The sequence below is a fragment of the Melospiza melodia genome, chromosome 5, assembly GCF_035770615.1.
Source record: "Melospiza melodia melodia isolate bMelMel2 chromosome 5, bMelMel2.pri, whole genome shotgun sequence".
Lineage (NCBI taxonomy): Eukaryota > Metazoa > Chordata > Aves > Passeriformes > Passerellidae > Melospiza > Melospiza melodia.
In genome coordinates this window covers 18,129,167-18,143,998 of record NC_086198.1, presented here as the reverse complement: position 1 = coordinate 18,143,998, position 14,832 = coordinate 18,129,167, and the positions used below count along the sequence as shown (strand labels likewise).

General features: G+C 42.5%; 1 protein-coding gene across 1 annotated transcript; it reads right to left on the bottom strand.

Annotated features, from left to right (window-relative positions):
- Positions 1–554: 554 nt before the first annotated feature.
- LOC134418323 (cytochrome P450 2U1) lies at positions 555–14,611 on the bottom strand. The gene is made up of 5 exons (XM_063156461.1): positions 14,173–14,611; positions 8,313–8,945; positions 4,997–5,158; positions 3,884–4,051; positions 555–3,482 (listed from the first exon to the last, which is right to left on the bottom strand). Exons 1-5 carry the CDS (start codon positions 14,609–14,611, stop codon positions 3,304–3,306), a joined length of 1,581 nt encoding a protein of 526 aa, XP_063012531.1. The 3' UTR covers positions 555–3,303.
- Positions 14,612–14,832: the final 221 nt, after the last annotated feature.

Here is a 14,832-nt window from a genome sequence, read left to right as displayed (position 1 = left end):
CAAACAAAAAATAGCAGTATACCAAGTAACCTGCAACCTAACTCCAGGGCATAAGGCACAACATTTCCACCTACAGCTCCTGGTTAACACCAGTGCTGATACCCATCCCCTCCCCACAAACACTTCAGCTGGCTCCTGCTCAGCCCCTTGCTCTTCCATAGGGAAGGATGTCCCACTTTCCCCTGAGACCCCTTGGGGGACCTTTGCCTGCTCCCCTTTCCCTCTCTGCCCAGGTTTCCTTTCCTACAGAATGCACACCTCCTCCTGCTGACAATTAATTTGCTTTTTTATCTTCCTTATCTCCTACCCTCCCCTCTTCTATTCTAGTTAAGTGTTTTTTTAAAATCTCTTTCTATCATTTGATCATAACATGCCTGGCAATGTTATTTTCCCAATTTCACTTTGTTTCCCCACCTCCTTCACTCCTCATCCAGAGTGTATTTTTAACATTTTCTCACTCAGAAGCTTTTTCTGCAAGATGTAAGATGCCAAACACCACAAGTTTAGTCAGTAAGTGGAACTCATTGAAATGACTTTTCAAAGCTGTGAAACACTTACTTGGGAATTACTTTATTCAAAATAAAAATACATTGAAGCAAAGAAATTTTAGAAATAAAGATATTTGCAGCCTTCAGAAACAGTCACCCACTTATCTGGGCATACATTTTTCAACAAGGCATTTGAGATGCTTCCCCTGCTAAAAAAAGGAGAGGGGGAGGATACATTTACAAAAACAAACCAACTTTGCTACCACTCTACAGTCAGCCAAAGATGGCAACACACTTTGAAAACCACAGATTTTGCTGCTTTTATGCTATTGTTTAGCTACTTTTATGGTATCCTGTGAAAATTTCAATGCACCTGGAAGGTATGAAAGACAGGTGTTTATTGTCTTTATTTATTCCAACAGCATCCTGTATTCTAGCACACTTTGAAGTGGTTGGAATTTCCAGTTAGTAGTTTTAGCATGTGGCACATTGCAGCATTTGATCACAGGTATCACCAAAACCCACATTCTCAAAGTAGTATTTGTAGAAGACTAATTCTCAAAGGTGACATTTTAAACTAAACTCAGCAGGCAAAACAAGCACAAATATGTACAGTTTCACATACCAGGGGATTATGTGAATTGCATCTTCTTTGGCATCTGTAAAAAAAATACTAAAGTGCTTTTCAAATGTGTCTTCATTGATTAAAAGGACAGGTATTTTGTAAAAGTGATCAGTTGCACACCAACATCATTATGTTGTTTAAAGAGGCATTTCAACAGAAAGATAAATATTATCAGCACTTAATTTTAGCTTCTCAATTAAGCATAATTCTAAGATTGCCAGACAAATATCCCAACCCTATAGAATCTATTTATTCATTGGAAAATACAAAATTAAATTAAATAAAGTGCTTAATTCTCAAGTACTCTCAGGTTTTAGAGCACGTTCACTAGCATTGGTACCAAAATCAACTTTTTATTGTACTAAGTTTTCAAAAACTTCATACCAAAAAACCAAACCCACAAGCCTATATAGTCCAAAGTTAACCTAATTAAATTGAAAGGCATTGAAAATTCTCACAGAAACAGTGGGATACCTCACCAACCAAATACATAATTCAAAAATTAAGGCACTCTGTTATTCAAAACAGGTAACAGAAAACCTTAATTTAAATGCAAAATATCTATCTTACAGTCTTTGTTAGGCACTACCTGGCTTTTAAAACTTCAAGGTTAAAAGTGACAAAACCAGACATTAATTTAAAGCTGAAAAGTTGTCTCTTCTACAATTTAAGTTTTGTTTCTGCTATGGAATACCCAATTCCAAATTACATTCAAATTCACATTCCAGTCTTGGAAACTTGACATCAGGAGGACTCCAAGTATTCTCTACATCTCCAGTGAGGGGGAAAAAAGTCTTCAGAAGAGTACGTAAGAACTCAATTAATGTGATATGAAATTCTGATAGATCAAAAGGAGTGTAAAGAGATTAAAGAATGATTAAGAACAACTATTTAAAGGTTAGTTGTTACATAGCCCCCCAAAAGATCACTTTCCATGTCTGAAATACAAGGCAAGACTGAGTGTCCTGTTCTGAAACAATTAACATGAGGTTTCCTCAGCAGCTGGTTTGACAGTGGTTAAGAGCATTAAGATTCTGCATGTGAAAAAAGTACTGATACACTAATGCTGCATGAACTACAGATTCTTTTACTCTATGTTCAAGATAATAAAGAGAGACCCATCCTCCTGTTCCTGCTAAATGCATAAGCAGTACCTGTACTGCTGTAGTGATGCCATATTTGAAGACTCCAGTTCCCAAAGCCAGAGGGAAGTACTGTCCACGCTGCCTGTGGATGAAAAACCTGAGCACCAGCCCCGACTTCAGGACTACACACTGCAGACTGTAGTGCTTTCCCCAGTGAGCTGCTGCTGGTCCCATCCAGCCTGCAGCCAGTGCTGCCATGAGGTAAACAATGAATGCCAGAGGCAGCACAGATGTCTTGAGTATGTTTGGCACCAGAGAGAATGGAGTTCTGCTGTTCCTTGTTAGAGAATTCCGCTCTTGTTTGTATTCTGAGATAAAACATCTGCATCCTGATGCTGCACACTCATTACATGTTGAGAATATGGCATAGTCAAGGACTCCTTTGGCCTCAAATCCTGGCTTTTCCAACTTGGTACCTGCTTTTTTATAGTGAGCCCTGAATATCAAGGATATTTGGATCTCATCTACTACACTTAAAGTTAGTTACAAAAAACAATCCTCCAAAATTAAAAGTAATGGAATTTTGTAATTTCCAAAAAGTGTAAGTAATTATTTAAGCTCAGTTATAACCTTTCTTTTCACAGAAAATGCTAACAATTCATTAATATTTTTAATATTACACGATGTGCTTCACTCCTTTGGTAAATGAAATGTTTATGTGTGGCTTCCACAATTTTTCACAATTACTATTTGCCAGAACAGTAACAAATGTTTTGGACCATTCTCCCATAATCAACATTTGACAAACTGACCATAATAGGCAGAGGTTAAGCCCACCAAGTTTTAATATCAAATTAAAAACTATGCTGTCAGTTCATTTGTGGAATGCAACAGCTGACAAAAAAAAAAATCTTTCCAGAAGGCTAAATGGATCATTCTCACTGACTAGGAAGGCCTAAGCAGTTGGGGTTATTTTCTGGAAAGAAAGTAACAAAATAAGATGGAAATAATAATAATAAAAAAAAAGAAAGAAAAAAAAAAGAAAAAAAAAAAGGTGTATTTTAAAAGTGCAGTATTTCTTTGCTTAATCTTTTTTGACACTGCATCATTTCTTCAAAGCTATTATGTTGAATGGACATGGAGCTAAAGTTAGACCAAACCTTCCCTCCATAGATGGTTTTGCAGCATTTTCAGGGTACATAAAGGTAAAACTTTGCATAAGACTTGAAAAAATCAAGAACAGCTCCATTTTTGCCAACTGCTCTCCCATGCACACACGTTTACCTAAAGAACAATTAGAAGAGAGGTATTACTGGCTTTATACAGTTGACCTCTTTGTTAACACACATGTGCTACCACAGTCCAAAAAAGGCTCAAACTACTATTAAGCTATGACCTCTGAAGCTCTGGCTCCCTGTATTTGAGTCTAAGCCTTGCTCAGCTGTACTAGTTCATATTAACAACATTTACATCCAAAGCAAAAGTAGTATCAAAGGACAATTCATAATTTCTGTCTAGTGACTGGCTTCTTAGGAACCCAAACCATTTTGCAAGACACCAACTGTGATAATAAATCTATTTCTATAATTGGTCCTATGGGCAACTTTTACATCTCTCACTCCCAACGCCCTACACTTGAAACACCACCACCCACCCAGCTAATGACTCCATGTGGGTTATCTTACCCATTCCAAAAGGAATGAATGACTCTTTCTTTATTAGCTGGCCATTTTCATCCAGAAATCTTGATGGTTGAAATTCATCTGGCTTCTCCCAAATGTTTGGATCTCTGTGTACTGACCACAGGTTGGGCACAATCACACTACCCTTAGGAATAGTATATCCCTGGAGCACTTTAAACAAAAGCAGAGACAGAGATGTGACAAGTTGCTAGAAGGAGACATAGGAAAAACAACAGTAAAAAGACAACAAGAGGATGTCACAAAAAATTGTATCAGTCCCTAGATGTGGGCTGCAAATGTAGCAAAAGCTGTAGGCAAAGGTGATCTCTGCTACCCTGCTTGAGTCAGAATCACACAAGCCTGAGCAGCTGGAAAGACACCAAGTTACACCAACAGCTTCTGCAGAGAGAAGGAAGCAGCAGTTGTCAGAAATGCACTCCGCAGCACCCCAATACTGTGACCCACTTTCCTCCTGCTCCTGTGCTGTCACAGAGCCCCACCACAGTCAAAGGATGGACTTTGAACTGTTGTGACACAAGAGTTTTGAAATTACTAGTCTCATTTCAGCTTGCTGCACCTCACTCCCCTGCAAATCAAAACATTTAGAAAAGCTGATCAATTCAGTAATAGGTTTAAAAGCTGAGTATTGCTCTCTCACACTGACTTTGGCCAGTGCTCAGCTATGGTTATGAAAACACATAGCTGAGTTGGGAGGTGCTACTTCTTAATGTTTTCTGTACGTGTGGAGGTCAGTGGTGTAAGCCTTTATCAAACCAATCACTCTAAACTGATGTTTTCAGACCTCTGTGTCAGAATGCCAAGAACAGCTCTGCTGCTTCAGGTACAAAGCTGCAGTCTCAGCTGCCAGCTATGGACTCAGCACATTAGTCAATACATGCTGACTCCCAGAGAAGAAATCACTGGAGATTAGAAAAACTGCTGGATGTCAGGTCAGACATGCTGCTTACACAGAGAACTATGTCAAGGCCTCCTGCTTCCTAGAAAGGACATTTACATATTTGTTTTACAGGTCTAATACAAATTATCACTAGATACCCCATCACATCTTCAGCCCCAGAGGAAATGCTGTAGTAACAAGTCTCTAGAAATGCTTACCAGCAGTTTCTGAGGCCATTCGAGGAATGGAAAGGGGAACAACTGCAGTCATCCTCTGCACTTCCATAATGGTTGCCTCTGTGAAGGGCATTTGAGCCTTGTGAGCCAGAGAGGGAACTTTGTCACGTCCCAGAACTGCTTCAATTTCTGCATGAACTTTCTCTATTCAAAGGGAGCAAGAAAAATAAAGAAGTCAAAAGACATAATATGTGAGAAGACATAATCTCAATTTCATCTGACTGTGCTTGCTTCACTGTTTACTTAGATTTCTCAAAATTACTTCAAGACGTTATTCCTAGCTGAAACAGCTATGCCAACATTAGCCTTAGGAACAGACTCAGCCAAGGAGAAAACAACCAAGCACAGTCTTGACAAGAGTCAAGAGTAAAGCTACTGAGCTGACAGACATTGCTAGCACTGCAGTATTGGAAAAATACAGGAAAAGTCCTGGTGCTACTGCAAATGTATTCATAATCTTACTTTAGGAGTCTAATTATACAGTCATTTGAATGATGGGAAGATCAAGCTTCTGCTCTGCAATTAAAAACTTGAACAGTGAGAGAACTGTGTCTTTAGATACTTCATTCTGGAGCAGGAATTCTGGTGCTGTTACTGCAAGCACTGAAGTCATTTAACTTGTTAGGGCCATTTCCTACTTCCTATTCACAGAACCTAAAATCAGGTATTTCCCATTTCCCCCAAAGGCTGCAGCAGTGCTCCTTTCCCTTGCAGCCCTTCTGCAAAGTCAAAAAATTTCATGAGTTTATCAACTTTCTCATTCATGAGGAGCAAAAAAGATCAGATTATTTCCTTGCCCCTTTCATTTCTTTGTATGCTGAAGCCTCAGCATACAAATAATTGTCTTCATAGAAGTTTCCAAATTCAGGACTTGCTTCACCAACATACATACAGGATGATGTGCTTTTTCTTGCAGGTAACTTACAATCTGGCTACACCACAAAAGACAATCTTGGAGAAGGAGACCTCAAAACTAACCTTTATTCAATAATAATAAAAGTCAACTTTTATTTTTACCCTTTATATCCTGCATATTTTGTGGTTGTTCCACTTGCCTTTTCCAACCAGGCTGCTGATATTCTGAGTTTTTGCTCTTTTCTCTCCTTAACAGTGATACAAGATTAAATAAAAGCTCAACGCAAAAAAACTCTCCATTTCCTGAGCAGCATCCCTACTTGCTGCCTGAGCTGCGTCTGAGGAGCCGCTGCTGCCACCTACTGGGTTTGCCCCAGAAGGAAAGCTCATGCACGAGGAACATTGAAAAACACAAAAAATACAGCAAGAGACGAGCTGACGGTGTGACTCTCCAGTACTTTCTTTGTGGGGAAGAAAGTTCTTTCTTTCCCTTCTATTAGGGGCCTATCGTAGCCCTATATTCAGGCATGTATGTTCACAGTAATATAAATAAATAAATAAAGTTTTCAATATTAAAAAAAAATATAATGAGACTGTCTCATACCAAATGTCACATCAGTGTTTTATCCTGAACAACTCATTTGTTCATTGTTTCTAAAAATATGAGGAACTACACAGAGAGCAGCCAAAATGCTGCTCACATTTTCAGCTGCAAAATGTAAACTCCAGCAGCCTCTGCAACAGCACGTTATTTGAACTGTTCCACAACTTTTCATATTTTTAAAAATCTTAATGATCTTCAGAAGTCAAGGACCAAAACAAAGTCAGGGAACAGAACAAACCAAATACTCCCCATGGCTTCACCATATTGTCCATCCACATCATTCTCTATTTCCGTGTAAAAAGCAAAACCTTTTTCCACAGAGAAAAATACTTTTTTTCCTCTGATAGCCCTTAGTTTCCTTTCCATGACTGCAAGCAACTTTTGCTACTTCTAAAGGAAACATAATTCCAGTATTTTCTTTAGGAAGGAAATACATTTAAGAGAAATGTATTTCCAGGAATAAAAAAGGGGCCCATACACAGCTCCAAGGCAATCAGGATAAAAGGAATGGGATATTAAAAGTGATGCAGTGTGAACTACTGAGCATATTTAGATTACTTGACAGGAGCCACAGCATAAGGGTAAAGCAGAGAGGTAATAAAATTGTTAGAGATCAGCAGAAAAGTGAAAATTGACTAGCACATACACATACAGCACCAGGCAGAAGGAAAAAAGTTTAAAAAAACAAACACAAAACTCTTCTGGATTCCATTTGTGTAATTTAGAATGCATATAATCCATGTAAGTGCATATCAAGTCAAGCAGTGATAACAGGCAGCATTAAAACAGAAGAATAAGCCTGTGCAATAAAAGTTTACTTCACATTTGTCCCCAGTGAACTCTCTCCCTGTTTTGCAGTTTGTTTGACTTTGTGCAATAAACTGTGATCTTGACCTATTTGAAGAGATTTTTCCAAACAGATCCAACTCAGGGTAGATGAGACTACCACCGGTCATGACCCACTTAGTTTTGAAAAATTCCAAAACCAGAGATTCTGTTAACTCTCAGGGCAATCTGTGTCACTCCTTTGCCACGCTGACAGGGCAATTTCTTTTCCTGGTATCTGATCAGAATTTTCTTGCAGTAGGTTGCTTCCACTGCTTCCCTTCCCTCCACAGCACACCTCAGAGGAGACTGCCTCCATCTTCTTAACATCTTTTCATCAGACAGTAGTAGATAGCATAAGGTTTCCCCTCAGTCATCCTTCTCTAACACTGAACAAGACCAATTTGTTCTGCCTCTGTCTGTGTCCCCCCATCCCTCATCATCAGCAACCCATCCAACTGCCCTGAGCACTGATGGGGAGAGGCTCTCTAACAACACTGGCAGCTGGTGCTGTGCATTTGTGCAAATCCAGTTTGCTTAAGCTGTCTCTGATTTGATCCTCCCCTACAGCAGGTGGTGTTTTACTTCCCCAGACTCTGCTGCCAGGTCCAAGAACCTCGCTGCTCAGGGAGCCACAAAAGCAGACCTTGGCACATGGTCTTCACACATCTTCTATCACTACTACAAGCCTGGAATGTCACAACTGCCAAACTTTTTCAAACATGTTAAAGTTCCCTGGAATTGCTTGGGAAAGATAAAGTTGTCCCAAACCAGAAGAAATTCACAGGTTAAAGGGCTATTTAGCACTTAATATATAGCACTAACCCAGAAATCATCATAGAACAGCAGAATAGAAGATGCCTGATTACACACCAGCCTTTCAATTCACACATACAACACAAACTGCTGGCTCTCCAAATGATTCCTTCGCTGTTGCTGCTTGCTTCTGTTTCTGAGCATCCATCTGGAGCTTTACAGTCTGGGATAAATCACCTACAATAAAAGTAATCTCACCTTGTACTTCAGGGTAAAGAGACATGTAGAGCAGACACCACAGCAATGTGTTGGAAGTCGTATCAGTGCCGGCGATGAAGAGATCCCCGATGATAAAAAACAGGTAATCATCATTGAAACTGCTCTCCTTGTTGTTCTTCTCTTCCTCAGCGTGGATGAAGTACATATCAATGAAGTCCCTGGGATTTGCTGCATCCAGTGTGTCCCTGTGCTGGGCAATTATTCTCTTCAGAAAAGCAGTGATGTCCAACTCGGTTTGCCGGAGCTCGCGGAAGGGCCCAAAGGGAAGGTAGTAGAGCCAGGGACAGATGTTGACCAGGATCATGTAGCTGTTCACACTCAGCTCCAGGGCACGGGCCATGTTCTTCAGCATCGTCTTGAACTCATCATCTTCGTAGTTAAAGCGCTTGCCAAAGGCCATGGAACAGATCACATTGGACACCGCGTTGCGAATGATCGGGAAGGGATTAAACGAATCCTTGCCGTGCTTCAGCATCTCCTCCTTTACAAAGTTCAGCTCCTCGATGATTTTAGGCTCTAAGCTGTGTCTCCCTACTCCAAAATGACGCAGTGTTGATAGAGAGAATTTCCTCTGTTGCTTCCACACAGGGCCATAAGGTGCAAAAATAACACCTGAAAGAAAAAGGGAGAGACTGAAACCAAAATGCCCAACTTTCAATTAGAAATAGTTAGCCATGCCTGCAACCCAAGAGCCAGAAAAGAGGGAAATGATACACAGCAAATCTCTCCCAAGCACCTGTCTAGGAGCTAAAGGAAAAACACAAGGTTCTTTATCATAGCTTTTGGAAATCCTGTCCCTCCTTTTCCTCATCACTGAAACAAATATCCAAGTTACATCACTAGTTACATCACTAGTTTCATTAGACTTTGCAAGAAACAAATAGATGGAGAAGAGGGAACAGTTAGTCTGGTATATATGTTAGATACATCCTTTTCTCCCCAATATCCTGAGATATGAACTTCTTCAGCAAGGCATAACAGAAGACATTAAAACACAAACTGATTTGCATTTTTCCCCTTCATGCTACACAAACTTTTTGCCAGTGTGTTTATTACAAGCAAGCTTTAAGTTGTAATAAAAATACAGGATACTCACACTGCAAGAAAACTGGGAAGGTGAAAGCAGGTTCAGGGACACTTGGCAAAATCCTGCTTGATAGGCATCTCCACAGTTTTGATGCCTGCAGGCACTTGTTCTAGATGATTGAGTCATTAAGAAACATCATCTAAATTAAATCCCGATTACTCACTTTCAAACAGAAACATCTCTTATGTTGAATTAAAAGACCACACCAAAGACACCACAGGGTAACAAATACACAACCTGCAATTTCTAATGTACTCCATGGTTAACCAGAGAAGTTTAGTCATCAAACATGATCTAGTTCTGGATTTGTTTTTTTAGTAAAACGATAACGCTTTTTAAATTTTTTTTTTCTGGAAACAAAAAGTTACTTTGTAAAAGCAACATCAGTTCTTCATCTGTCAACTGCAAATCTTAACCTTGAATTTAAACAGAGAAATGGTCATAACAAAATAGAAGCAGTACATAAGTACTAGAAGATGCATCATATTTCAATACTTAACATTACTTACATTTCTACTACAAGTTAACGTTCCAAGTTCTTAATGCTCAAAGAATACAAACACATGACCTAGCTTCAAACGTCCTAAATAAGAACATTAGGAAGAGTCAGGACAAGCTCAGAATCAGCTGAATTTCATCTTCTCTGCATGAAGACACTCCTCAGGCAATCTATTCAAATGTCCACTTCCTGGCCCTTCAAAAAAACAGAACCAAAATCTTTCCAGATTTTCTCTCTCAACTGTTTCCTGTTAGCTAGTGTCCTCAAGTAGGTTAAGTGAAAAAACGGGAGTATTTGGGGCTGGATTTGGCCAAGAACCAACCTGGGTTGAATTTGGCCAAGAACCAAGAACCCTGGGTCTCCAGGCTTTGTGGCTGGGTTGCAAAAGAAACATGGATTTCTTGGAACAAAACAAAATTATCACTGTTTCTATCCCACAACAAATATCTCTAAAACAGACTATGCACCCACAGTCTCTTCCCTTTTTTTGGGGGGGGGTTAGGAAAATTAGTTTCAGGATCCAAATACTTTCAATAAAACAAAACAGATCTATTGTCTTGAATGTAAAAGAGACTTGCCTAGGCCCACGGAAAAGCTGACATCAACAACAAATGTCCTCACACACAGTGAGCCTCTCCAGCAATCAGCAGAGAGCATCAGTGTTTTCTGATGTCCCCAAACCCCAAACTGCTGCAGAATACTAACAACGCATTTGTAAATTGGGAAATAATTACATAGAAGACAGATTAAGGAAAAAGAAGAGCATAAAGACAGAACAACAGAGGAAAGAGAAGAAAGGAAACTCTCAACTGCATCCCTAGCAAGCTACAATAATGGAATAGTCCTTTGCTGATTTCAAAGAAAATCTGCCCGCCCTAAAAAGCCAAGTTACTCAGCACAGACATCTCTACTCTTTAAAAAACCACAAACAACAAAATATAACCTCCCCTGTAAAGAAATTAAAGCAAAACAAAACAAACAACAACAAAAAAACCCTGAAGGCCATACAATAATAAACTCTGAAGCAACAATAACCAGGACTTCATGCTCACTACAGAGGCCGAATTTCTATGAGCTGATAATGAAACCCTTTCAACATAACCAACGAACTCAGAAAACCAGAGAGTTCATTTTATTCCCCCTTTTTACACAAAAAAAAGAAAATTAAAATCCTCACAAGAAGCAAAGGCTTGCTTACTCTCCTCCATCCCCCACATTTTTTACTGCTAGCTCTAGTGCTGCTACAATCCTGGGAACAATGACAAACACAGTACTAATGACATTTAAAAACATTCAAATTCTGTGTTGCCAGATGTCCACATGTGGATATGCACAGGGCAGGGCTATAAAGGCAGACAACCACTCTGACTCCATGTACTCTGCAGATTCAGTCTTTGCTACCACTCGAAGCTACAGAATACAAAAAACTAAAATACTAAAATCAGACCACAGAAATGTCTAGTTTCTCCCCAGTCTACTACTTCTCTTTCTGCAAACATATGTGATGATGAATTAAAATTAAGAATTGACTGCTACCTTCTCCCTTAAGTTCTTATGGCATTTCCTATCCAGCCAAGGCCTCCCTCACTTGCTAATCAAGTTGCTGAAATGTAGTATTTGTCATTTCTGATACTTCTACCTGCTCTCCCCCACACACAATTACTTTCTTTTCATCTTACATGCAATAGAACCACACAGCTTCCATTCCATACCTGGCAGGGCAGCTCAAGGTAAAGACAAAACTATACCAGCAAATGTAGCTCACAAGAAAATGTCTCTAAGTTCTCACCACAACAGCTCACTTAGAGAACGAAGGAACCCAAAGAACCCAAGGACATGCAGGAACCCAAAATGGACACTAAACCTCCCATAGCTGTAGTACCCAAATTCTGAGAGGTAGAGCTGAAGGATGAACAGTAAGGGCTCATCCTGCCCTTACTGTTTCCTTTCCTAGGACATACCAACACAACTGCTGCTGTCCTGAGCTGCAGAAACATCTCACCCACAAGCCCCTGAAATTATCACCCAAACCAATCTTAAGAGGCCTCCAGTTTGAGTGCTGTAACCTGTCTGCCTCCCCCACAAACCACAGACAGAAAAAGCAACACTTTGTGTTAGCACAAACACAGCCTGGCAGAGGCTCAGTCATCTCCTCATGCCACCACCAAACCCAAGGCAGCACAGGGACAGCACCTGCAGCTTCCACTGGCATTTGGAGAACCAGCTTGTGGGGGGCAGTGGCCCCACTGCCCGCATTCACCCTTTGTGCACTCAGAACACACCAGCCCTGTGGTTCACTCTACAATATTCCTGCATCTGGGGCAATCCAGCATGCTGCTAACATGAGCACCTTGGAACAGCTGGGGATGTTTCATGGGCCCCTGGGCAGCCCTGATGCTGCAGTCCTCATGCCTATGGTGACCTTACAGATAAAACCAAACCCAGAGCAACACAATGTCCCTGCCACAGCGCAACACAGACAGGCACCGTCCCTGGGCTTGCCTGCAGCATGCTCTGGCTGTGGACAACAGGTTCCTGCTACGTCCAACTCTCCTGGAGCACCCACTGGTGGAAGCTGCCAGCTGCCCTGGCTACTCTTCATATTCAAAAAATCTGATAAGGAACAAGATACATATGAAATTCACAGCATTCAAGAGAAAAAAAATCTAGCCTGAACATGCGGATTTGCAGCACTGCTAAAATTATCTAACTCCTCTTCCCCTTTCCTCCTCCAGTTCTTCATGAAGTACTGTACCTAAAAATATTCACGCATGATAACAACTTGCCAGTAAGATCTGTCTTGGAACAATATCATTAAACCAACACAATTCATCTTTTTTTTATTCTTTAAACTGATTTCAGCAATGGTACCTGATGCCATTTTTATAAACATGATCTAGGTTCCTCACTTTCTTCTCTTTACTAGGTCAATTTGGTATAGGGAAAAAAAAAAAAAAAAAAGAAAAATGTTTCATGCACTTAAAAACCAGATTTCCCTAGCCCTGGAAAAAATAAAAAAAACTACATCTCACAACAAGCTAGCACACTAACAAGCCTTCTGGGGTCCACCTCCTAAACTGAAAAAGGTAAGTATATTTCCATAAACACAGAGATCAGTAATGACCTAAAAACTAAACATGAAGAAATTCTACCTGCAGTATTGTCAGCACTGTTTAAACTCCTCATGCTTTTTTCCTACAAAAACTAGTAACTCTCCTTTGGACTTAAAAAGAAAAAAAAAAAGACAACCAAACCCAAACATGCCCAGTAAGTTTTGACAAGCAGAATAACACATTTGCAAATATCTCAGCAACAGTAGCTTGTACACAGGCAGCGCAGAGTGCGCGGCCATGGGACTCCGCAGAAGCCTGATCTCCTTGGTAAGAGCTGGGGGAGTGCTCAGTTTCATACCACTGCCCAAGTACTTGAAATTTCTTACCCTCACACAGCCAAAATCAGAAAGGTGACAGACCAGCTGTGCCTTAAAGCCCTGCACAAATGGCAGCCACAGAAACAATGAGGCTGGAACACACCTCGGAGATTGATTCCAACCCATGACCAAACACCACCTTGTGAATGGGACCATGGCACTGAGTGCCACATCCAGCTTTTTCATAAACACCTCCAGGGATGGTGATTCCACCATGCCCCTGTGCAGTCCATTCCACTGTCAAACCACCCTTTTTGTGAACAAATTCCTCCCAATGCCCAACTTCAACTTCCCCTGGTGCAACTTGAGGCCATTTCCTCTTGTCCTATCCCTTATTACCCAGGAGACCAACCCCGCCCTGGCTACAAGCCCTTTGCAGGCAGTTGGAGAGAGAGATAAGGCCTCCCCTAGAGCCTCCCCTTCTCCAGTCTAAAGCAGTCCAGCAGCTCCCCAGTCCCGTTACTGCACACAGAGCTAAAGGCTCCCCCAGTCCCGTTACTGCACACAGAGCTAAAGGCACCGGGCATTTCAGCCACACAGAGATGCTCTGTGGTGCACGGCACCGCACTGCGAACTTCGCGGGGATGCTGCACCTCAAGGCAGGGCGAGTTTCTCTCTGTCAGCAGCAGGGCGAGGGACACAGGCAAGGAGCAAAAAGCAAACAAACAGTTCAGTCCACAATGCGTGGGACTTATTTATAAATTCGGAAGAGCAGCCCCGGTCCCGAGCAGCCCCCGCCCCGCATCACTCCCAAGCATCACCCCGGCACCTCCGGGCGTGCGGCAGCTGCCCGGGCGGGTCCGGGGGTGCCCCGGGCGCTTACCCTTGTGGTGGGTGATCATGAGGACGATGGGCACGGAGGGCCGGTCGCTGAACACCTCCGCCTTCTGCACCAGCGCCTCCCGCACCGCCCCGAAAGTGTTGAGGATGATGAATGGGCGGCTGCCCACGAAGAGCCGGAAGATGCTGCCGTACATCTTGGTGAGGCCGGTGAGGAAGACGTGGGGCGAGAAGGCGGGGGAGAGCCGGTCGCCCTTCACATCCACCGCCCACCTGCGCAGCAGCGGAGGCGGCAGAAGGGCGAAGGCGAAGTTGCCCACGAGCGGCCAGGGCGCGGGGCCCGGCGGCAGCCCCGACAGCGCCCGCGGCCAGCGCCGCAGCAGCCAGTAGCAGCCGAGCCAGCACAGGGCCACCAGCAGCAGCTCGGTGGCCGTGGGCGGCCGCAGCAGCCACGTCCGAGCTTCCGTGCTCGTCCCCGCCATCTCCGCGGGCAGCGGCACCGCCGGCCTCGGCTCACCGCAGGCGCGTAGCGGTTTAAGATGGCGGGGGCGGGCGGGAGGCGAGGCCGGCGGCGCCCTGACCCCGGCCCGGCGGGCCTGTGGGCGGGGAGCGGGCCCGGCCCCGACACCGCCCCCGCGCACGGCACGGCGCGACAGAGCCCCGGTTTGTAAAGGATTGAACGTTAACCGCTGTCCTACTCGTG